Raw genomic sequence first — 26,517 nt, 5'->3', positions numbered from 1 at the left:
TATAAGGATGTGGGCCTCCAGTTTAATCTGGACCAGTGCATATGGGTAGGGAGGTCAACCTTCCCACCCAGACATCTGTAAGAACATAATAAAATCATAAGAACCATACTGGATCATACCAAAGGTCCATCTAGTCCAGCACTCTGTTTACACAGTGGCCAAACAGCTGTTGACCATGACATGCAGGACATGGATGCAACTGTACCCTCCCACCCATGTTCCTCAGCACTTGTGTGTATAGGCTTACTGTCTCTGATATTGGAGGTAGCACATAGCCATCAGGGCTAGTAGTCATTGAGAGCCTTCTCCTCCAGGAATTTATCCAACCCCTGTTGAAAGTCATCCAAATTGGTGGCCCGCACTCTAAATTCACACCTTGGCACTGGGGGGAAAGGAAGTGGGGAAAGGTCTATTGGTGGGAAAGTGTCTGGATGGGAAGGTTTAACCCCCACCCTGCCCCTACCTGTATGTGGTGGTCCTAATCTGGATTGGGATTCTGTGCACTTGCACTAAATTAAAACAACAACAATAAAAACGATAGGAGCAGCCCTTAGAGTGTTGAGCATCCTCTCCATAGCATGACCTTGGTAATGTCATTTCAGACAAAATACTTGGGAATTACCTGATTCTGCTATGGGACTGCCGTGCCTGTCCCCCACCTACCACCTCCCGAATTATGTAACAGGCTTTGGTCATCAACATCATCAGTTTCAGGCAAACATAATGTTCAAGTGTGGTTTGTTCTCCTTAATCATGACGGTTACTTCTGAATACCAAAACAACAGATAAGGATTGACTCTCAAAATAATTTTATTTATTTATTTGCAATATTTATATACTGTTCCCCAAAATTTTAGAGCTGTGTACACGATAAAATAAAATAAAAACAGAATAAAAATACATTTCAATAGGTTTTTTTAAAAAGGCAAAATGCAAAGTGAACTGTGGTTGGTTATCAAGGGAAGGCTTCATCATCAGGATGTATAAATTAGGATTTATTTATTTAGGATTTATTTATTTTAGGATTAGGATGTATTTATTTTTAAATGTATATAAGTCATTCTCTCCCATCAAGGGGCATCTGAAACAGTGAATGGCTAGGTTTGGGAAAACTTTCTGAACTTCATAAACTATGAAACTGAGAAATGAGCAAAGGTGTTGGACTATAACTCCCATCATTGCAAGTCAGTATGTCCCATGGTCAGGAATGCTGGGACTTGTAATCTCAAACATCTGGAGGACAGCAGGTTATGATATGCAATATGATATGCAGAGGTGACTGTGGAGTTCAATGGGGAGTTGTGGAAACTGATCATGCACAACTTCGGGCCACTAATTTCTCTTTGTGTTACTTTAAACTACCCTCCTTCCCTCAATCCTTCACCAATCTTCTTGAAATTTTCAGAGTTTTTAAAACCAACATTTTTTTCTAGCACATGTGAATTTCAGGAAGATTGGTGAAATATTTTTGTTTTTGTGAAAGTTAGAATACCCCCCAATTACCCCTTTAAAATGGTAGAATGTTTTTTCTACTCTCCATCCTTAACAATAGAGACACTACCGTGTCCCTGTAAATACAAACGGTTTAAAATATACAACACAATAAAATAGATTTAAATGAATAAAATACAATATGATAAAAATAACAAACAGGTCAGGAATCAGTGAAACACCTTTATGTTTTAAATTTGTTTAGAAACAAACATTATGTCAAAGCTTTAACATAAATCAAGCCATAGTTGAGTTGCCAAAGTAGGCAGTGTTATGGACACTTAGAACATGCTCTCTATAAATACCATGCGTACACTGCTAAAAAATCCCCAGCCCTATACTTTGATTAAGAAGCAGGGTGCCTGCCTCGGCGCAATGTAGAGAGCAGTGGCCTGTACTGCCTTAAGTGGGAAAGCAGAGAAATGTGGGCCTCATCTTTCAGAATGCATGGAAATCTGAATTACACACTGGGTAAATGACTGCAGACAGAGGACCTGCATCCTTTATTACTTCTTGCAACATTCACGCTACCGTAGTTCTGAATGTGCTCAGATTTATCTGTTCCTGGCAGTAGCTTGTGAGTGCTATAGAAATGACACGGCTTATATCTGTTGTGTTCATTCTGCGAGAAGGGTTCCCCTGTGCTTATTAACGAAACAGAAAGGGGGTTGCAGGTTCAGTAGTTCTATAAACAACACAGGGAGTATTAATCACTTCTGATATTCTGATCTTTGATTTTTATGCATTTGCTGTCATCATTGACCTCTAGTCCCCCACCATGCAATCATGGTGGGGGAGAGATACCATGGAAGATAATTTCCCCTGCAACACGTGCTGGTTTTTATACCTTGTTTTGCATTATTACCCTCACCAGTATGGTTTGCCATCATACCATGGCTTATTTCCCCCATGGTAATCATATGAACTGGGCTGTTGTGTTCAATGGAAACACATAGCGTATAGAGATAGGTAAGGGAAATTCCAGAATATTTAACCCTCCACCCCACCCCCCAAAATATAAGGTTGGGAGAAACCGAATTACTGTGGATGGAGTATCAATGCCAGAATTAAAATGCATTGTTTTCAAAGGAGTTTGGTTCAGAGTACTCTGATTGCAGCATTTGTCACCTGGCCTGCACAACTACATTGTGCAACATGTCTGTACCTGGGGATGCATAAGAGTTTGATTTCTGTTCATTTATGTAGGGTGACCATATGAAAAGGAGGACAGGGCTCCTGTATCTTTAATAGTTGCATAGAAAAGGGAATTTCAGCAGGTATCCTTTGTATATATGGAGAACCTAGTGAAATTTCCTCTTCATCACAACAGTTAAAGCTGCAGGAGCTATACTAGAGTGACCAGATTTAAAAGATGGCAGGGCACCTGCAGCTTTAACTGTTGTGATGAAGAGGGAATTTCACCAGGTTCCCCATATATATAAATGACACCTGCTGAAATTTCCTTTTCAATGAAATTGTTAAAGATATAGGAGCCCTGTCCTCCATTTCATATGGTCACCCTAATTTATGACCAGCGCCTGTCCCATTCATGCTGCTCAATGCAAGCACATTTTGCATTCAAATTGTATGCATTCTTGAGCTTGCAATGCTTGTTTGCAAAAGGTGTTTTGGGTTTTTTTTGGAAGAAGAAGAAGAAGAAGAAGAAGAAGAAGAAGAAGAAGAAGAAGAAGAAAGCACTTTAAACATGGAAATTTTGGGGAAAAGAACATTTTAATGCTCAAGTCAATTATGGGGAGGGATGTATTTTGATACACACAAACACACTTTATTTAATTATTGCATTTGAATCCCAACTCTTTTTTCCTCCAAGGAACCCAAGGCAGCATACATAATCCTCATCTCCATTTTATCCTCACAACAACAACCCTGTGAGGTAGGTTGGGCTGAGAGTCTGTGACTGGCCCCAAAGTCACCCAGCGAGCTTCCATGGCCAAGTGGGGACTAGAACCGGGATCTCCCAACTCCGAGTCCAACACTTTAGCCACTACACCACACTGGCTCTCATGTAAAGTGCCTCCAAATGCATGCTTCCTATTTAAATGGGAAGAGGGAACTCACATTTGGGAAATGGAACATGGCGGACCAAACTTCAAGATAGAACCCTGAAAATCTTAACAAGCTCAAAACTTACTGATTCTCCCATCAGTGGGTTGTATCTAGCATTAGTCCTCTTTAGATTAGACTCATCCAAATGAATGGGCTTAAGTTAGACCAACTTTGGATGCAACCCATTGGCAACAACACACAATTGCCAAAATAACATCCATTGAAGGTACCGTCAGATATCACTACATGTGCATACGCTCTCCATTTGTTACTGCATAGGACTTCTGTTTGTGCTGTAGAACCAAGTACTTACAGGTGAGTCACTGGCTTGGTGCATATGTCTTAAGCAGCCAGGTCCTATAAATACTTGCTTGAAAGGGAAAGTTCCTCAAAGATTAATGGAACTTACTCAAGGAAGTGTGCATTGGTTTGCAGCCGTAATGGAGTTATTAGATAAAGGAATTGGTCTCCATCCAGCTCAGAGTATAATGTGCTTAAACTGATTGAAATCAATTGGCTGAAGGCCATCTAACTCCTGTGCTCATTTTTGGCTATGGTTTGTTCACAATTTGCATGTGTGGTTGGTGCAGTCTACCGGCTAGTTTAAGGTTGACAATTTGGCTGTCAGACTAAAAAGTATCTCTCTCTCTGTTTCTCTCTCTCTCTCTCTCCTCTCGGACTACCAAAATTTAATTCCGTGAGTCTTTGAGACTTCTCTTCTTCTGGGATTCACTGCAAGAGATAACCCCTAGCATTAACAAAAGATTATTAATCAAATAAAAATAAAATTGTATAATTTTCATTTTGTAACCAAATCAATATAACAAACCATGTTCAATAATGAATTTGATTTCTCCTGCTAAAAATTGAATGAGCAATTGTATGTATTGAGGACTGGGTTTGTTCCAGTAATTCCAATGGTCTGTCAGATCCGATAGACCTATTACATTCTATTGATGTAATGGTTGGCAGCTTAAATCCCCAAATGGCCTTTGATGTAACCAACCATTTTAATTGTGCTTCTCCTGAGTCAGGTCTGAGTTTATCTTCCCAGCCTTCTTTATACCGTTTTGTGTTTTATATTCCACTAGCTCCACCCTGTGCTTAAAAAAGAAATAAAGAAATAATAGTGGGTATGTTACTGGACTCCATTTTTGAACTCTTATTAGCTCTGCTGAGGTTTGAGGGGGAAGTCTCCAAGGAATGGACAGAAATGGCCTCCTGAAGTTCTCCATCGTTATTCACTGATGGAGAGAACATTTCATTGGAGATTCACCATGGGAGTGAGATTCTCACAACTGTTGCTGCTGCTGTTGTTTGTTGTTGAGGGGCTTCAAGATTAGCAACAGAAACACCGTGGCTTCCTTTTTGCCTTTTCCGTATGGTTCCCCCCCACTTTTTTTGCTACTGATACCAGCAAGAGGAACAACAGCAGTACCAGTTCTGTGTTGGCAGCACCCTCACAGAGCCCTGCATATAGAATAGCTCTGGGGGCATTGTGGGGTGTGGGGGGGAAGCGACATGTTGCCCAACCCAAACAAAGCAAATAAATTGCAGATTTGGCTAATATTAAAGAAAATATCTCTCTTTTTGAGAGGAGAACGTTATCATTCACAGGAGAAAAGCAATTCTGAGAAATTTCTCATATCTTGGAGGTGAGGACGTACAGGATAATGATATGTACAGTCCCATGGCCCTCTTCCTATCCTAAATAAAGGGAGGCAGTGGTTGGGAATAATGCGACAAAAGAAGTTATCTTCGAACAGAATCTCCCAGGAGACATCTCTCGCTTTTATGGCAAGGAAACCACAGACATAACTATTGTTTATACTGGGAGACTTTGTGAATGGTCTTGACTATTTGTCCTAAACAAAGCATGTCCTGAGGAAGTATTCCCAGCGAAACAGGTCATGTGTATGTACCGGACTCCTGTTCATTGAATTACCACATGCTGTATAATTGCTTTCATCATATGAATGTCATTGAATTACCACATGCTGTATAATTGTTTTCATTATATCAGTGTACTTTATTTTGATTATTACTAATGTACATGTTACATGCCACCAATACATAGATATATTTTTGAAATATAATAATTTGCTATAAGTATTTTGTTTAAATTTGTGATATGACATGCAGTTGTATACTGATGTGATTGGTTATGATTTATTAGCAACATGTTTACATATTTGAGGCAGTGTAACATAACTTGTCAATAAGAATATGAACAATAATATATACATCTATTCAAAAAGACTTTTTTTAAAAAATTGTTTGGTTCATTCCTGCTTGTGGTTGGAGGGTGTCCCACCCCAGCTTTTGTTGTTTTTTCCTATCCTGCCTCCCCCAACCAGGTGCCCTTCATATGCATTGGACTACAACTCCCAACATTCTACATCCATCCCCCCACATATATGTATGTATGCATACTGAGAGTCAATGGAGACTGGTAGCTCCAATTTTGGTGGGACGGTGAATCCACTCTAATAGAGCTATCCAAGGTACTGAAACTTATCCTCAAAGTTCTGTGTTGTGTATAGCTCCTTTAGAGTTCTGGATGGTGCTGACTGAAACCCAGATTGGATTCCCATCCCCACCAGAGTTGGAACCACCAGCCCTCCAGTGCTGGAAGATCGTCATTCCTGGGCGTTCTAATTCATCTGGAGACCACCTAGTTGAGGAAAGTTGCATTAAACAGTGGGTCTGCTGGAGATCCAATATGTACTTCTGATCTCAATTTTTGCACATATTTTTATCTGAGTTTATTTTGTACTTCAAGACGATGAGTTGCTTTACCTCCAACAGTGTAAAAGACCATTAAATTGAAGTGTTAAATCCTACAGCAGGGAGTTGCTGGATATTGCAAGCCCAGTCTTATGTCTCAGCACAGCTCTATAGGAGCGATGGAAGAATGGTTTTGATATTTTAGGTTAAGTGTTTGATTGAGAATCAAGAAACAACAATAGATTAGATTCATTGTAAAGTATTTAAAGACTGTTTCTTCTTTTTTTGTATTTACATGACAGCCCAAAACGGCTCCGAAAAGGACTTTTGGATCCATTACAAATGAACAGGTAAATATGTGTAAGCCACAGAGGAATATATAATGCACATTCCTGTCACTGTTAATGTAATACGTGATTGCTGTGTACTGAACGAGTTGGCCCTTCTTCAAAATTTAATGACATGAAAGATGAAATGTTGATTTTAAAACAATCAAAATGTTTGTTTGTTTAAATTATTATTATTAATAATAATAATAATAATAATAATAATAATAATAATAATAATAATGTGATTGTATGATATCCTCTATCCAGAGTTGTTCAACATTCAGTGGTGTTAGTTTTTGGTTTGGCATGACACCCAGAATTAGAGTTGATTGACACATGCATATACATCACTAGATGTCACTTGACAACTCAACATCCAATGGCTTGTAGCTTAAACAGGTGAAATGACTCCACTGAAAATAAGAGCTGTTAAGGTGATGCAATGGATGGTAGAAAAGCTGTATCTATGATGGCTCATTCACACATATAAATCATTACTTCTTGTAGCTGTCATCAGGCAATCACCTTTCATCTTGAGCAGGGATGTATGGATTTTGTGAAATCTATCCTATTTGTATTTCATCTTTGTTCCATCATCTGTTCTTTGATGGAATTTTGTTAAAAAAGAAGAAGTAAAATCCCAGCATTTCATTCTGTCCGCACTAATTCGCATTAGTGACATTTGTGCTAATGCATATCCATGCTAATGCGAATTGGTGCGAATTCCCCTCCCTCCCAGAAAGTGAAAAACCATTTGCAACTCTGCGGAATCTGCATGACTCATAAAAAGCCAGGTCTGCTGCAGAATCCGAACTCATTTGAACCTATTGCGTATTTGTCCAATATTCCTAAAGTTGACCATGACTGAAGCAACATTAGCTGGGATTCATCTCTGTGGTGACATGAGTATTGTGAAACTGACATCCTCATGAGGTCAATTTCACACACACCCTCTGTCTTCTGCTGCTCAGTTAGGACTCCCCCAGTTGAATATATATGTTTAGATAGATAGATAGATAGATAGATAGATAGATAGTCATTCTTTTAGTTTCACTGATTTAAGATTTAAAGACTTCCCTTGCTCATGTTTTGACAGTTTTATCTGCTTCAATTCTCTCTGTGTTTTTCAATCTGTTTAATTGTTTTATCAAATATTGTTGATTTGGGGGTTTAAATAGATGTAAGCCACTCTGAGCACTTTTGGACTGTGGGATATATATTCTCAAATGCATGTGTGAAGCCAGTTTTAGCTTCCCATTGAATCATTTTTATTGTCTGCTTGCCCTGGTGTGATGGTGTTCTCAATCACACACCTGTATCAGGTGAGCTGCTGTGAACTGAACTTGTTACCTCTTCCCTTGCTTTCTACTTAATCTTTCCTCTCTCTACCCTGTTCAGTGTATTTTCTCTTTCTTTCTTTTTTTTTGTACTGGAATGGAGAAAAATGTGTGTCTTTTCACATGTGGCTGTTGAAAAAAGGAGAAGCCAGACAGAGTATATCTGTGCATGAATTAAAAATCTAAGTGTTGTAGTTGCAGGAGCTAATGACAGGATATTCAATGCACATCTGCCAACTTGTTTGCAAATAAAGAAAAGAACGGAAGTTCCCCCCCCCCTTCTGTTACATATTTCTGCCAATTCTTACACAACCCCTCCCCCTGATGGCAGCATATATCATTTTAGCAGTTTTGCAACCAAAGGAAGAAAATGCAGGTTGGGGCCATTTACCATGGTGCAGTTCCTTTGGAAATAGCCACTGACATGACATCAGCAACAATCTGAAAAGATGCTGCTCCCTAGTCAATGCAAGAAGTCTGTAGTAAAAGTACGCATAAAATTGGATTTTGGTTAAGCATTTGGCTAAGAGCTGCCTCAGTATTATTTATAATGTGCAATTGATGCAGATGGGACATAAGACAAAGAAAACAAAACACTTTATTATTATTATTATTATTTATTTATTTATTTATTTATTTATTTATTTATTTATATAGCACCATCAATGTACATGGTGCTGTACAGAGTAAAACAGTAAATAGCAAGACTCTGCCGCATAGGCTTACATTCTAATAAAATCATAGTAAAACAATAAGGAGGGGAAGAGAATGCAAACTAAATTTAAATTGTAAGCCAGTGCCAAAAGTTGGGAAAGTGTGGACAAGGGATGGATGAGACCAAATGACCATATTTAGGTTTGGTTTCTCTTGGGGATAAGGACTAAGGGCTTAAAAACCATATGAACAAGAGACAGTTTTAAGTCAAACTACAGAAAGGGAATTCTATATGGGGAGTTGTGTGTAGGTGCAGAAGCTCACCAAAAGGATGATTGATCTCCACTACCACCTTTACCACAAGTCATAGTGATGGACACTGATTTGGATGGCTTTAAAGAGCTAGATTAGTCAAATTAATGGAGGATAAGGCTGTCAATGGCTACTAGTCCTGATGGCTATATGCTACCTTAGGTTTCAGAGACAGTATGCCTATGTACACCAGTTGCTAGGGAACATGGGCAGGTTTCTTGTGGGCAGCTGGTTGGCCACTGTGAACAGAATGCTGGAACAGAGGGACCCTTGGTCTCATCCAGCAGGGCTCTTCTTACGTTCTTAGGTTTTTATGCTTTTGCGTGGTGAAGAACAGAGTTTCAAAATCATATTATACTCCACATATGCTCAAGTCCCAACATGGGGTAGTCGTCACATGATCAGGTTCACCAAATATTTTGTTTGGGATAGTCACCAAATATTTGTTTGGGATATAGATCTAGGGCTGGCTCCAATGGGTGGCAAGGTTGTATTAAACATAAGAAGAGCCATTATGGATCACACCAAGGGTCCATCTAGTACAGGATTCCGTAGTGGTCAGTCAACTGTCAGTAGGAAAATACAAATATGTCAACAGTGCATCAGCACCTTTCCACCCAAGTTCTTCAGTAATTGGTGAACATAGCCATACTGCCTCTGATAGCATTATCCTCCATGAATTTGTCTAATCCACCTCTTTAAAGCTATCCAAATTGGTGCCCATCACTATATCTTGTGATGCAGGTGGTAGTGTTGCTGGCATGCTGACTTTGCATGGTGCACCCATGAAGGTCAGAGGTAGTGTGATAGAATTCTTGTTGGGTCCCTGCCTTTCCTATAGGAAAGAAGACTCACCGAGGGGAGCTAGGAGGTCCTCAAACCCTGGAACCAGCATTCTATTGGTGTCTAATTTAGTGTCCTTGACTGGGAAGAATTAATATATTATGCAATGGTGATATTGACGGCATCAGTCACACTGCCTCAGTGCATGCAATCCGCATGTTGTGGTGAGCAAAGCAGCCAATAAGTACCCCTGGGTATGTGCAGACTGGTGTTGCCCTATAAATGAATCTCTAATTCAAGAATCCTGGCACTCTTGAATTAGAGTTAAAGAATTCCAGAACCAAAGGCTGTACACACCCATGAGTCTTAAGTTGATTTTGAGTCTCCATTGCATTGCTTGTGTGAACTTTTTTAAAATGTAGAACAGAATCGAAAGGGGGACCTTCTGTTATGGAGTTGTGCATTCTGACCAATGAGGCTTTTACCTTTGCATTATAAGCTGCTTTAATGCTCATGTGTGAAAATGCCCCATGATATCCCAGCAGCCTCATATTTGAAGGTTTAAAACGTTGGACTTCTCTGTCCTGGATTGCTGGCATACATCACAACAGGCCCGGATAATCTTGAAAAGCAAATAGAAAATTGGATGTCCCTTGTTTCTTGTTGTCTATTTTCACCTCCATCCTCAATGTTTCCGCATTCTCACTCCCGTTCTCGTTTCTGGTGATGTAGAGCTGGCACCGTTCCCTTTGCTGCCTGTCAGCACCATTTCCCATCACTCAGAGAGATTGCTATTGATGAATGCTAATCACTTCTTCCTCCTTAGGGGATATGTTGCTTGCTCTCTCTCTCTCTCTCTCTCTCTCTCTCTCTCTCTCTCTCTCTCTCTCTCTCTCTCTCTCTCTCAAAGGAGGGAACTCCTACATTCCCAGACTTGGGTGCCCATCTAACAGAAATCAAATTCTATTTTCCCACCAGCATTACCAAAACATAGTTCTCACATGCCCTGTGCCGAGTAAGAGATGTTTATAAAGTCTGTCTCCATGCCCACGCATCTGTTTTGCTATAACGGCATGCCATGTTCAACAAAACCTATTTCAGGATCCTTATTATTCATTGTGTAAATGGAATGGTTGCATTGTTTTAACACTTGGAATCTGATTTTCACTGCAGCTATGAAATACGTTACGATTTTTTTTAAGAAAGAAGGAGAGAAAAATACAAAACTACCTTGAAGTTGATTTGTTTGTAATACAGTAGTGTGATTCAGTTGCAACTTGGCTATTTTTGATTCATACTATAAATTTTAAGACATAGAATTTAGGATTTGCACAGGATACTGCCAGCTATTGCATTATCCTTTCCCCCCTTGTTTGACAAAGGGTAGCATGAATCCAATTTGCCATGGTCTGTTCATTCTTATCATGACAGGCATGGTGGAGGCAGATACTTGATAAGAATGAATGAGGCACTATAGGGGAACTGTGATAAGTGCAAAAGGAGCAGTCAGACGATAGTTGCAGGTAATGATGTGCAACGCATATGACTGAATGCAGCCACCCGCCAGATCTGCTTACTTACAGATGCATTGTGTGGGTTGGCTTTGGATGTGGTCAAGAGGCAGGGAAAGCTACTTAAAAAAAGAAAAAAGATGCTGTGAAAGGCATATTGGACCAGAGAGTAGTAGTTCAAACCATAGTTGCTGTGATTAAGCAGACCAGCTGGCTTGCTGGGAGGCAGATGTCGTTGTGATAATTACTGGGGTCCCCTTCCGAAGCTTTTTTTTTTTTTCCTGTGCAGCAGCCAAGTAACAAAGTGAAGCTTTTAGGTAAGGAGGCCTCCTGAGCAAATTCAACTGCTATCTGTACTAGCACATTAACTGATCTGGCCAACCAACCTTAAATCAGGTGGTAATCTGTTGTCCAGCATGGCATAGCCTCTCTGCTGCTATATCAGAGTGTCTTGTCCAGCAAGGAAAGAAAATAAATCCCTCAGTTGTTGTTGTTCAGCTATTACAATCCTTAGAGCTATTTCATACTTTATGCTGCTTTATGAGCAAATTAGGCCACAGCTAGACCTAAGGTTTATCCTGGGATCATCCAGGGTTCGCCCCTGCCTGAACACTGGTTCCCCTGTGTGTCACCTAGGTGAACAGGTTTGACCCCTGGACGATACAGGGATAAACCTTAGGTCTAGCTATGGCCCCTGTATTTGCTGCTGTAACCATGTCCGCAGTGAACAGGAGGTGCACGTTCCCAAACATGAACAGATATATAGTTGTATGTAGATCAAATCCAGCTTCCATGTGTATTCTCACACCCACCCTTAAAGGGGGTAGGAGGAAAAGGTGGGGTGGGGGCTAACACTTCTGAGTAGTTTTTCTTCTCTTCCATGCTGAGATTGGTTCAGCCCTCTTAGCTCAACACAGCAAAAGGTTAATGCAACACATTTCATGATAGTCTAGATCCCGTACAAAACCTTCTTTATCTCACAGGCATTTCTTATCTGAAACATTCCATTCACTATTTATCCTTAGCGTTTATTTTTGGTGAGCGCATTCCCCAGTCATCACCGCTAATGCAGCCTTGCCAATCTCTGCAAATTTTCACAGTCAGAAAGATCTTGATGAATGTCAGGCCATTGAGAACATTGAAGGGGAGAAATTCTTTGAGGTTCTTTTTTTCTGTTAAATCATCATGACGGCTAAAAAAAAGAAAAGAAAAAGGGTCCCGTATGTGACTAATGACTGGATACAGATTCGCTATAATAAACAACGGACATTATGTGAAATTCATGGATATACGGAGAACTGGTTTAATTCAAAATGTTGTTAAGCTTCACAGCAGTACCTGCCCAGATTTACTCAGAGGGAAGTTACCCATAGAGTTCTGTGGTATTTACTGCCATGTCAATGACCTGATTTGGACATAAGATTCTTCTGAAATTTGGTAGATTAGGAATCCTGCCCATGGGAGTGGCTAAACAAACCACTTGGCGTATGATTCTGGCTCATTAAGAGAGTAACAAGTCAATTATGGAGGTTTCCTGGTTTGGGAATTGAGGTTGTGAGATTTCTCAGCTTGTGTAGCCACTCCTGTCGGCAGCAGGAGTTAAGGGGGAATGATTAGGCAGTGTGCACCACCAGTATACATGCTCAAGGAAGGATTCTGGAGAATGTTGGCTTATCATTACACCTGAACCAGGTATGTATGTATGCATGTATGTATGAATCTGTCTGTCTGCCTTTCATCTATCTATTTAATTAAAATATTTATTCCTCACATTTCCCCTCCCAAAAAAGAATTGCTCAGAATGGCTTACAAACTCTAAAACAATCAAACAAACAGTAAAATATATTTACCACTAATTAAAAGCAGCAGCAAAAAACCAAAGAACCAAAACTGTCAATGGCCCCGTTCAGACAATATGCTAAACCCTGCTGCTTAACCACAAAATGGTTAACGGAATGCAGTAACCTTAATGCATTCCATTAACCATTTTGTGGTTAAGCAGCATGGTTTAGCGTGTTGTCTGAACGGGGCCAATGAATGCTATTAAGCAACAACAGCAGTATATATTTAGAATATATATTTAGAATTGTTTCCTTATTTGTTGGCATGACAAAGAATGAAAGTACTGCACCTTATTCAACTTTAAAGGTCCAGGTGATCCCATAAAGAGATACATATAGATATTGTTTGGAAAGCATGGATATAGTAGATTCGTATGAGATCGATGCAATAATACATTCTCTTCTCTCTGTTTATGGCTTCTAGGGTCAAAATGTATTTGGACTTGATATAATTGAGACTCCTGAAGGGGACAAATGGCCCCAGTTGATAGTGCAGCAGATCCTTGACAGAGAGCAAAAGGACACCTATGTGATGAAGATTAAAGTGGAAGATGGTGGAAACCCCCCACGATCCAGCACCGCCATCCTCCAAGTAACAGTCACTGATGTGAATGACAACCGCCCAGTGTTCAAGGAGAATGATATTGAAGTCAGTGTCCCTGAAAATGCCCCTGTGGGTACCTCTGTTTCTCAGCTTCATGCCACTGATGCCGACCTGGGGTCCAATGCCCAGATCCACTTCTACTTCAGCAGCCAGATCTCCAACTTGGCCAAAAGGCTGTTTGCCATCGATAATGCCACTGGTCTCATCACCATCAAGCAGCCATTGGACCGGGAGGAATCCCCGGTACACAAGTTAACAGTCCTAGCAAGTGACGGCAGCTCAACACCCTCAAGAGCAACGGTGACGGTGAATGTCACTGACATTAATGATAACATTCCATCAATAGACACGAGGTACATTATCAATCCAGTGAATGGGACGGTGCTTTTATCTGAGAAAGCACTACTCAATACTAAAATTGCACTGATTACAGTAATGGATAAGGATGCTGACCTTAACGGTAAAGTTACCTGCTTCACAGACCATGATGTACCATTCAGATTAAAGCCTGTGTTTGATAACCAGTTTTTACTGGAGACAGCCACCTTCCTGGACTATGAGGCTACCCGGGAATATGCTCTTAAAATAGTGGCTTCTGATTCAGGGAAACCACCCTTGAACCAGTCTGCAATGCTCCTCATAAAAATCAAGGATGAGAATGACAATGCCCCAGTCTTCACACAGCCTGTTATTGGACTTTCTATCCCAGAGAACAATGCTCCTGGCACCCAGCTGACCAAGATCAGTGCTACAGATGCTGACAGTGGCCACAACGCTGAGATCAGCTACATGCTGGGCTTGGATGCACCCCCTATTTTCAACCTGGACCGACGCACCGGCATTCTGACAGCAGTGAGAAAACTAGACAGGGAAAAGCAGGACAGGTATTCGTTCACTGTACTGGCTAAAGATAATGGCACACCACCTTTGCAGACCAACGCTACAGTGACCGTTTCAGTCTTGGACCAAAATGACAACAGCCCCGCTTTCACACACAATGAATATAATTTCTACGTGCCTGAAAATCTACCCATGTACGGCACCGTCGGGCTGATCACTGTGACAGATGCGGACTCTGGCGAGAACGCGGCAGTGACCTTGTCGATATTAAATGGCAAGGATAATTTCATTATTGATCCCCTCACTGGAGTCATAAGGCCTAATATTACCTTTGACAGGGAGCAGCAAGGATCTTATACCTTTCAGGTGAAGGCTGTGGATGGAGGAAGGCTACAACGATCATCAACAGCCAAGGTGACTATCAATGTGGTTGACGTGAATGACAACAGGCCTGTATTTGTCATACCTTCATCTAACTATTCATATGACTTGGTCCCAATGTCCACCAGCCCAGGCTCTGTAGTGACGAAGGTGTTTGCTGTTGACAATGATACAGGGATGAATGCAGAATTGCGCTACAGCATTATAGGTGGGAATTCAAGGGGATTGTTTATGATTGACCAGTTAACAGGCAATGTTACTTTGAAAGAAAAAGTTATTTCAGCAGATCATGGGTTACACAGACTGGTTATCAAAGTCAATGATTTAGGACAGCCGGAGTCACTGTATACCATAGCGTTGGTGCATTTATTTGTGAATGAAACTGTCACCAATGGATCATTTGTCCAAGAGTTAGTGCGCCGAAACATGGAAACTCCAGTTGGACAAAATGTTGGGGATGGTGAGATAACCCCACAGACGAATGACTATGTCAAGATCATTATTGCCATAATTGCGGGCACCATGACGGTCATACTTGTCATTTTTGTGACTGCTCTGGTGCGATGCCGTCAAACGCCCAGGCACAAGGTTGTCCAGAAAAGCAAGCAAAGTGGCGAGTGGGTCTCTCCAAACCAAGAAAACCGTCAGATCAAGAAGAAGAAGAAGAAGAAGAAGAAGCGTTCTCCAAAAAGCCTTCTTCTCAACTTTGTCACCATTGAAGAATCAAAGCCCGATGATCCTGGCCATGAACACATCAATGGCACTTTGGACATTCCTGTAGAGCTAGAAGAACAGACTATGGGAAAATATAACTGGGCCACCACACCAACCACCTTTAAGCCCGACAGCCCAGATTTAGCAAAGCACTACAAGTCTGCCTCCCCACAGCCCACTTTTCAAATTAAACCTGAGACTCCTGTGCCTCCGAAGAAGCACCATGTCATTCAGGAACTGCCTCTGGATAACACCTTTGTGGTGGGCTGTGATTCACTTTCCAAGTGTTCCTCCAGTAGTTCGGACCCTTACAGTGTCTCTGAATGCAGCTGTCAAGCAGGGTTCAAGACTCCAGGCTCTATCCACACCAGACAGGTAATACCAAGGTTCTCCTTGCACCGCGCTCTCCCTCTCTCTGCTTCCCTGCCTCCCTCCTTCCTTTGATTTCATTCTGCCGTTAGATTTTATTTTTATTTTTTTTAACCCGAATGTTCACGCTTGGCTGAAGCACCGAGAAGTAAACAGTTTGCGATTCATCAATACTAAAAAGAAGAAATTGAGAACGAAGTGACTCTTGGCTATGAGGAAATTTTGATTGCTGCTGAATGAGCGTATTAGGGGGTAATTCCTGTCTGCAGATGGCAGTGTGGCACTTCTCGCTTTGCATAGCGTGGAATAGATCTGCAGAACAAAAGAGAGGTTACGGGCCTTGTCCTCGCTAGCATCTTATGCTCAGGAATCTAAGTAATCTAGGGCAGGTAGAAAGCAATAAAGCTTTGTTGGATCTGATAAGTGGTTCTTAATGCTAATGGAGTCTGGAATTGCAGACTTCATTTGGTCAGATCTGTACCTCAAGGTCTCTCAGAAGCAGGCAGGATTCCCCCTCCCCCTCCAAAATGGGCATACACACACACACACACACACACACACACACCCCTTCACTTAAGGAACTGGAATACGGTTTTCCAGACTACAAATGCACGCTTCTAAGTTTCTAAAAGCTCGGTGCTTGACACAATCGACAGCATAAAACAGCACTGCAATTAATTCGGAGGGTGGGGGAGAGATATCAGAGGCATTGCAGATGTCCTGCTTTTACAGACTTTTATGCACCATAGACTCAGCCTCCCATGCTGTAATCACACACAATGGCGAAAGCACAGCTCAGATTGTGTGTGTGTGTGTGTGTGTGCTGGAGTGGGGGGAGTGACAGGGAACGTTTTGCTTTAAAGCTGATAAGGCTAATGCAAGGGAAACACCGCTCTAACTTAAATTGTGATTCCGAGAAGTTGTCTTGTCTAAATGGTGAGAAGCCTTCGATCTTTGGCTTCAATTGTCCGAAGGCTTCCATGCCTGCTGCGACAGTGATATTTTCATGTGCTTTCAAAGGACTTAGACACACACCATCTCTATAAAAGAAAAAGAAGCAGCAGCAAAATATCACTTGTTGCAGCAGTAAAGGTGAAGTCCATTTCTATTCTCCTTTGGAATTCATGTATATAATATTGCTTTCAGCGGTGTTGAAATGGCTTCTCCCAGGTGAGAATTAAGTCCTTGAATTTCACTTGCCTCTTCTGTCAACACCGCCCATTTGGCAATTTAGTTCAGGTGAAGGGGGATCTTAAAATTATCACCTTCCTACCGACTATTATGGGATGGTTCTCATATCTAAGACTCAGTTTAGATTGTAGCGATAATCTCTGTAATCCACAACACAGAGAGATGCTTGGTGCAAATGCTTTGAATTGAGTCTAAACTGAAAGTGTGTGGTGGGAAATGTTTTGAACAATTTTGAGTGCTGTCTGGTTGACTCAGAAACTTTGGGCGTATCCAAGTCAGGGTGAGGTTCAATCACAGCTTGAAAAATACCTGTGGGGATTGTGTAAGTTGGAACTACTTCTACCACTATTGTCCTGACTAAGCTCTATACATTATGCGGAGGTAGTGGGGGCTGCGACAAAATATTACAGTCTTTACCCAGGCCCAAAGGGGACTATTCCTGTGGAAGGGTGTCACTGCATTGAGGGGGGGGGGTGTTTCAGGGCTTTTTGCTTTATTACCCACATTTTGAACTGAACATTTGTTCAGGTGAACTTTCAGTTTTGCCCTACTTTGAGCATGCTACTGGCTCTCATTTTATATTAATGCCTTTGTCTAGCACACTGGTTTTCGTCCTCCTCGTTCACTTGCTAGCCAAGGCAGGGTCTACACTACTGCTTTAAAATGGTTTCTAACAGTAGTGACAAGTGTTGGGGCCCAGGACACACTCCATATATAGTTTTCAGACTGTTTTAAAAGTGTTATATCCTGCTTGGTGTAGATTAGGCCCCGGTTGATCCTCCTCTTCTCATCTTCACTAGCTTGAAAAACCACACATGGGGGAAAAAAAGTTTCTGTGTGCCTGTCCCAGTCTTCGATCCAGCTGCAGGCATTCACAGCTGCAGAGTTCCCTTCAGGTTTCCTCTGCTCTGTGTTTCCAGCAAGGGATAGCTAGAAGGCCATGGCAGCTTACGCTTAAGACAGCTTTACAAAGAGTAAACTGACACAACCTGAAGTCTGACGTGAATCCAGTACTCGCTACCTCGCCACTCATAAGAATAGATTGCTGGTTTCACAGCTGATTACAGATTTGAGCCCTGGAGCATCATCACAGAGGGGAAAATCATGTTTCCTTACCGTCGCTTCTCCGCCCCTGTGTTTGTCCCTCATTACTTCCTCTTTTGAAAGAGGAAGTAAACACAACGTGCATGGGGCCCATTCAATGGGCCGTTTTGATTGCGCTGCCTCTCCTGCACACAGCAGGAGACAGCGGCAACTTTGGTCTTTAAAAATAAGTCAGACTTTCTGGGGTGTCCTTTTGTCGCACAAAGAAGGCTAGAAGGGGCGGGAGGCAGACGACGTCATGAGAGGGACCCGTAAAAATCCGTGAGTGCCCAGTAACGAGTGTGCAATAAAATGCTCATCTGATGGAGCTCCTGGTCTCTTCTGGAGCTACCACTGCATTTTTTTCCCCTCTGGCAGCAAAATTTTAAGCAAATTTGGAGTGGGGGTGCGATATCGAACAGAAGTTTATTTAAGAGAATTGATATCCTTACCTTCCAGCATAGCTACAGCATTCAGAGCAACTCACAATAGCTTGGGGGTTAAGAATTCACAAGTTTTCTCCTCTGCTCCTCTTAATTGTTGGATTCATGTCAAATGGTGGCAGGGGGTGGGGAGGGGGTTGGAACACAAAATGTTCTGTCATTTGTCTAAGGTTGAAACTTCCCAGTTGTTGTTGTTTTTCTTGTAGAAGTTGCAATAGAGGGTATCTATGTAGAGCGTATCGATGCAACAGCATAGATTCTGTTGAGAGTAAATAAGCAAACAAGCAAAACAACCAGCAAACTTTACATGTGCAAACAAGGGTCTGGATTTCTAATTCTTGCACTGGTGCAGTTTGGGAAAATACAACTATACATAAACAACAACAACAGTGTTCTTCCTATAGGGAGTGGGGCTGAAACCCAGGCTTGTGTGAGGTTTGGTGTCTCAGGCCTTTGCTTCTGTTGAGAATCTATTTTCCTTTTAGCTAATGCTGCTTTCATGCATGTTTCTGACCATTCTGTTGCTAGAAGCCTGATTCTTCTGCTTTGTTTCAATCTTTTGTCCTCTTGCACCCCCATCTCTTCCCAGATCGTTTCCTTGCTATATTTGTTACTGTTACAGCATGTCTTCATATCAGCAGTTTAAAGAAATTCGCAAAGTTATGCTAATACATTGACTGCTTTTTGGGGTGGGGGGTGGGAGGTAATGATGGCTGGTACAGACCCCCCCTCCCCCCCCAAAAAAACTCACTCCCTTCCTCAATTTCAGGGAATTCAAATAAAATTGAGGGGTTAGAAGGGGGTCTGTCACAGAGCACGGGTTGGGGGGGGGTGTCTCCTGGGTGCATGGCATACTGACAAAACATTGAACTTGCTACATACTTGTATGGCAGGATTTAGTGGGATGACCATTGCATTATGTTGGGTAAGTTATTTCCTCTGAGGGCATATATACTCTACAAAGCACAAACCCATATTGCATTCTTAAAAGCAAAACACTTTTAACAGTTGTTGCTTTCACCCAAATAAACATTCCGGGAATTATACTTTGATGAGGGTGTTATATAATTCTCCACTGAGCGCTTTGCCCCTTCACAGACTTTTTAAATTTATTTAATGGAGGACGCAACTACAGCTGTCAGGGCTCCAGAGGGAATGGCTATTAAATCACTGCATGTCTGTGGAGTTCACAGTGTCTTTTAGTAGGGCAGTTTGGATAGACAACTACTTTGTAGAAGTGTCACACTGTCTTTTGCTGTAATTCAGGTTTAAGAGTGCTTTGCCTCTTAAACCTGAATGGCTCTTCTATCCAAATGGCTGTTCATTTTTTCAAATAAATAAAATCTCCCCAAGCCCCGCCCCGCCCCGCCCCTGACAAGATTCAGTTAAGTGATGTTTAACAGGGCCAACTTTTAAGTGGTGTGGGAGATGTGATGATAAGGCAAGGGCTGTTCTCATGCTGTTTCTCTGTTTGCCAGCTCTGAACGTCTTCGCATCAGCTGTTATGTACTGAAGTCGTACACAATGATGTTAAGCCAGCAAACATGGAAATATGGGAATAGCACGAGAAAGCCCTTTTCCTCCCTCCCTGATTGCGGAAGAATTTTATCGTCTGATCTCCAGAGGGTTTTTCGAAGTGTTGCTGATCTGTTCAAGCTGCCCTACTGAAAAGGTATTCAGGGCGAGTGCGTTAAGGAAAGGAAATCAAACGAAAGCAAAAAAGACGAAGAGAGACTTTAGAACATTGTGCGATAGCCGTTCTATGCTGTAGTTTTTGCTAAGACAAAAGAAGTGATATTAACCATCACTCGGTGGGAATGGTGGTAACTATAAGATAAACCTTTTTATTCTCTTACGTTGCTTGTAGCCACTTTTGTCCTCTATGGACTCATTCCCCTAATTTATTTATGTTGAGAATATCTGTTGTCCCTTCTCCCATCCCTTATACATACTGAAAAAAGGAGCAATAACTTTTATGCATATACATTTTAAAAGGCAAATGTAAAGTTCTTTGTACTCCTTGCATTTCTCAATAAAATGCATTGACTCATGTGCTCCACAATGACAAATTATTGTTATTTATTTGGGGGTGTTTTGTAAGAATGGCATTGTGCTGGCTCCAGATTTAGTTATAGAGAGGACCCATTGAAATCAGCAGGACTTCATTTGGTCATGAGCTAGTGAAGTCCCACTGGTTTCAATGGGTCTACTCTAGGTATGAATACATCTGGACCTGACCCTTTGTCACTATGAAAGATAGTTGGATCATCATTTACAGTGGTTTATTGATATGCCAATGTCAGTATTGCTAGATTCTCACACTTTTCAGGCCAGGGATCTTCTTGACGTGGTTGAAGAGTAGCTGCTACTCATTCTGTCCTCCACAGATGTAATGTAAGATGTGAAGGAGGGATTCCATGTAAAGGCCAATATGTGCAGAGGGCTAATTCACATGACCCCCCTTTTTTTAGAAAAGGTGCGGATGGGAGATAAAGCAAACTAAGTGTACATGTACACAGACCCCTACATGGGAGTACCCACCTCACATGTTATGTTCATGAGGTAGAAAGAGATGCATGCCTTCTCTTTCCTTGTTGGAAGAGCATCTCTGGCCCAGTATGGCTACAGTCCTCAACACACTGGCTGGGAAGTATTTCCCATTGAAAACAGTGGAACTTGCTGCCAAGAAAAAATAGGATTGTGCTGCATGTGTATGAACTGGACCTGAGAGAGCATTTAGCTCCCACTTCCATGCCCGTATATATGTATTTCTAGCCACACTTGTTCTCTTCCTAATTTTCTTGCAAGCGATTACTTAAGCTTTTCAAGAAAGTGTTATTTCATATTATGCTGCATAATAAGTTTATAAAGATCTACATAGGCACAATTTACATAGCGTTACCACCCTCCCGCTACCGCCAATTAACAAAAAAACAAGCAAACAAAAAATCATTTCTACAAAATGCCTTGCATTTAAGTATGATAAATGGGCAAATTAAAAAAAAAAATCAAAACTTTGTAACCACGACTAGTGCAAATTAAAATTACTGCTACCTGGCATTTAAATCACTGTCTTTTTAGACAATTTGGAAAGATGACTTAGGCTGCAATCCTATACTTACCTAGTAGTACGCCCAATTGAAATCATTGGGGCTTACTTTTGAGTAGGCATGTCTAGGATTGTGCTATTAATTTATCTTCTGTCAATATAAGCTGTAATGTTTTCATTCTTCCTTGTTGTTCATCACATATTTAAAATGTACAGTATGTCTATCACAGTTGCATTAATGTGTTCCATTGTATCACCTTTTGGGCAATAATACGTAAAAGAATGTACACTTCATGTAACAGTATTAGCATTTGGTGCAGAACTCAATGGGCACAGTCCACATGGAACTTTGATGGTGGAAGCCCCCCCCCCTTTTTGAAATGTAGGGCTCCAAGAGAGAACAGACTTGATTTCATTCTTATCCATAAGATGTATTGGACAAAAAATTCCTACTGGATTGTACTCAGTTCTTTTTAAGAAGAAAAGGAGTATAAAGAAACTTGGATTTTGTTTTTGCCATTGTATGAATGCTAATATAATGTTAGGATGGTACAGCGGGGAGGGAAAGAGGCACCTGTCACAATCTAATGTTCTTTATGTGCCTGGATCAACATGGAACATGTTACATTATATGCACCGGAGAAGCAGATGTGCAGATGGCTTGTGCTTCCACCTTTTGTCACGTGTTGTCTCCTCTAGAAGGAGATGCATAAGCTCCATGCTCATGTAGGCCTTGCGTATTCATCTGGAGCCCACATTGATTCTTCAGATGAAGCAACAAGCACAGAAAACTAAATACAAGTCACATACACAGCTCTTTACCAGCACAGATTGGGTGCAATCCTGCCAAAGCTAAGCACTTTTAAAAACTATTTGTTTGAGAGGGGACGTTATGTACATGCTTGGGTCCCTTCTATCAAAATCCATTGGGCTTAACAGTGGCTAATTTGGGCTGGATGGAGCCCATGTAGCAGTTCTTCCTCCAGTAAAATGAACTAGAAAGCCATGGAGATGAAGGAGTTCCATATATTCCCTGGAACAGCTGCTCTGGGATGTGCCTCTGATGTGGGTGATGGTCTCTCTGTGTGTATGTGTGTTTAAAAATAATACTACTCCTACACGGTATGCTTACCATTTAATTGAAAGTTTAAAAGCTATCGAGGATTCATCAACCAGGCTACAAAATTGGAAATCTCACATGCTGTTGTATAACTGATGTAACCGTACTTCGAGCAGGCTTGCTGTGTGATCCCACTTTCTCACCTGTCAAACTGCAGATTGTCAACAAGGACTTTTACCTCAAGTTCCCTTCACATGTTTGCTGTCTGGCTCTTTTGAAAGGACATGCTTATTCAGCTCTATGATCTGTAAAGTATAATAAATCCTATTTATAATGGTATATTGCAATTGACAGTATTGTACTACACATTGGCAGAAGAGATGGGGAAAGGGGAGGGACATTTAATGTCTTACAAGAAATAGCTTCCCCTCACTCCACCGGAAGTAATTCTGTTTGTTCCAACAAAATGTTTTCTCCTTTCATAGTTTCCTTTCATTTTACAGTATTGGTTATACAGTGCAGACTGCAAGAATTCTTGATGGCAGAGTATATAATGACTGGGTTCAGACAATACAATAACCAACAGTGGTTTAAATAGTCAATGGCTGAATATTAATCCACCAAGGGTTATGGTGTTATGTGGCAGGGTGTTTTTATCCAACAGTTGGTTATTTGGCCAAAATAACCAACACAAAGAACCAGCGTTGGGCAGAGTTGGCTGCATGAACCACCATTGGTTATCGTGTTGTGTGGAGGGCACTGTTGGTTATCTCTGGAGCTACTGTTGGTTATTTTTCAGCCACAGAGTCACAAGGCAAGAGCGGTCAAAGCCAACTGCCAGGATAGATTTTCAGCAGCAATGGCTGATGGGATGCTTTTTATTAATTATTTATTACATTTTTTATACCGCCCAATAGCCAAAGCTCTCTGGGCGGTTCACAAAGCTCTCTGGGTGGTTCACAGGAGGACTGAGGGGGGAGAGACGGCAGGCGATGAGTGAGTCAACTCAACAACATGGTTGATTATTATCGTATTGTGTGGGGAGTACACTCTATATAAAGAACTGTTGAATTGATTATTTCCCCACTGCTGACTATTGTGTTGTCTGAACACAGCCATGATGTACTTTTTGGACATGTACACTTCCAAACATAACAACCACAAAAACTAGTTTTTTAAAAAATAATTCCCCGAGTAGAGGGAGGGTCTGGTCCCAGGGACTGGTGAAACTTGTGTGTGACCAGAGGCAGAGGAAATGGACAGGACCAGAGGCTATAACTCAAACAGAGAGCTATGTCCTGGGACGCCGTATCCTATGGTTTCAGGTTGCGGCTGGAGATAACAGCACTGGACAAGCCAGGGGAATTGACTAGGAGAGCAACTAAAGACGCTTACAACTTGACCAGACTGGGAGAGTATAAATCTGAACCATTTTTGGGGGGAGGAGGGGTGACCAGGAAGCCCTAACTTGGTGTGTGTGTGTGTGTGTGTGTGTGTGTGTGTGTGTGTGTAGGGAGATACACCTCCCTACCTGAAGTGCTTGTTAATTTACATTGTCCTGCCTTGGTCGCAGATGGTAGAATTGGAGGACATCTCAACAAATGCTACTTGCCAAGTGAATGGGAAAGTGCATTTGGCTGGCACTAGTACAGGAAGATTGATGGGGTGGGAAGGATGCTTCAGCTTCCAAGTCTTTTCTGCAAATGCAACACACAGGCCAGCACACACACACACACCCTTCACACGTCAGAGACCATATGCAGGTGGAGACTGCCTTGAAAACCCAAACAGGGAAGAACTGGAAGGAGAGGGAAGAGTTAAGCATCCTTTCCCATCCATTGATCCTTCCCTACAAGAGAAGAACCTAATAATAGCATGACATGAAACACTTCTTTTCCTCGTAACATATTGTTCCACCTAACACAGGTACACTTCTTTTTAATAACATCAGTAATAGTAATAATACAATTGTTGCAGCTCATCCTAAGTCTAGCAGACTAAATTCTCCCTCTGATCCTAGAATCATAGAATAGTAGATTTGGAAGGGGCCTACAAGGCCATTGAGTCCAACCCCCTGCTCAATGCAGGAATCCACCTTAAAGCATCCCTGACAGATGGTTGTCCAGCTGCCTCTTGAATGCCTCTAGTGTGGGAGAGCCCACAACCTCCCTAGGTAACTGGTTCCATCGTTGTACTGCTCTAACAGTCAGGAAGTTTTTCCTGATGTCCAGCCGGAATCTGGCTTCCTTTAACTTGAGCCCGTTATTCCGTGTCCTGCACTCTGGGAGGATCGAGAAGAGATCCTGGCCCTCCTCTGTGTGAAAACCTTTCAAGTATATGCAGAGTGTCTACCCTCAATCTCCAGGCTAAACATGCCAGTTCTTTCAGTCTCTCCTTGAAGGGCTTTGTTTCCAGACCCCTGATCATCCTGGTTGCCCTCCTCTGAACACGCTCCAGCTTGTTTGCGTCCTTCTTGAATTGTGGAGCCCAGAACTGGACACAATACTCTAGATGAGGCCTAACCAGGGCTGAATAGAGAGGAACCAGTACCTCACGTGATTTGGAAGCTATACTTCTATTAATGCAGCCCAAAATAGCATTTTGCCTAGCTTCTCCATTTGCATGTCATCGAGGCCTGGGCTATTCGTGTACTCATGTCTCCCAAAGCTCAGTGATGCCAAGCATCATCTCAGAAACAGAGTTATTGTTCACCTGGCTTTAAAGTGAGCTAATAGCAGAGGTCAAACACAGCATCTACTCTGCAGCTTGTGAGAAAGCTAGCTGCATGTCCTCTGTCAAAATGGAGTGCTATTGGACTCTGGAGGAATTCCCTTACATCAAGTAAGCTATGAAGTTGTATCTAAACCGAACAGCACAGTGATATATTGTCTATTTAGAAGTAATTCTCATTGAGTTCTGTGTGACTTCCTACCAGGTAAGTTTGCATAGAATTACACAGTAACATAGAAATCTGAACATTCGTCAGCCAATTGCTCCATCTAGTCCAGTACTGTCAATCCCAGGGGTGGGCAGCTTGTGGCTTTCCAAATATTTGATTCTATAACTGCCATCAGCCCTAGCCAGAATAGCCAATGGTGAGGGATGTTGTACTCTGTCTGCTGGACTCCTGGACCCAGTTGGGCGCTTGCAACATGCCTACCTACAACTCCCATTATCACTCACCATTTGTTATGCTGGATGGGGCTGATGGGAGTTGCAGGCTAAAATACTTGGAAGGCCCTAAGTTGTCCAGCCTTGCCCTAAGGGGGAAATGAGTTGTGTTGGAGAAGGGAAAGAAAGCAGCAGAGGCTTCAGAGAAAATGAGACATGACCAGTAGTCACACAGCAGATAGCATAACCCATCTTTGCTAAAGCCCCATGCTACCTGGCCCATTATTCCTGAAGTTAAGCCTCCCCACCCCCTTTAGGGAGGGGGGAGGGATATGAAACAAGGGGCAGGGTGGAGTGTGATCAGAATGTAGAGTGGGTTTGCTCAGAATTAATCAGGGGGACAAGGCCACCTTAGAATCATAGAATAAGGGCCTATAAGGCCATCAAGTCCAACACCCTGCTCAATACAGGGATACACGTTAAAGCATACCGGACAGAAAGCTGTCCAGCTGTCCACACCATCCCTAGGTCATTGGTTCCATTGTCATACTGCTCTAACAGTCAGGAGGTTTTTCCTGATGTCCAGCCAAATTCTGGCTTCCTGTTACATGAGCCCATTA

The 26,517-nt window shown here is 41.9% G+C and overlaps 1 protein-coding gene across 2 annotated transcripts in view; it reads left to right on the top strand.

Annotated features, from left to right (window-relative positions):
* Positions 1-26,517, top strand: part of PCDH11X (protocadherin 11 X-linked) — a 700,409-nt gene that overhangs the window by 55,475 nt on the left and 618,417 nt on the right. Inside the window, exons 2-4 of one of the 2 annotated variants that reach the window (XM_063142141.1) lie at positions 6,588-6,635; positions 13,477-15,966; positions 20,156-20,922. In XM_063142141.1, coding sequence (XP_062998211.1) covers positions 6,588-6,635; positions 13,477-15,966; positions 20,156-20,161 — 2,544 coding nt within the window. In that variant the 3' untranslated portion in view covers positions 20,162-20,922. Of the gene's footprint in view, positions 1-6,587; positions 6,636-13,476; positions 15,967-20,155; positions 20,923-26,517 lie in introns of those variants that run through there. The other variant, XM_063142140.1, reaches the window with a different exon arrangement.

Source organism: Elgaria multicarinata, chromosome 15 (genome assembly GCF_023053635.1).
Source record: "Elgaria multicarinata webbii isolate HBS135686 ecotype San Diego chromosome 15, rElgMul1.1.pri, whole genome shotgun sequence".
In the NCBI taxonomy this organism is placed as follows: Eukaryota; Metazoa; Chordata; class Lepidosauria; order Squamata; family Anguidae; genus Elgaria; species Elgaria multicarinata.
This window is presented reverse-complemented; position numbering and strand designations above follow the sequence as displayed.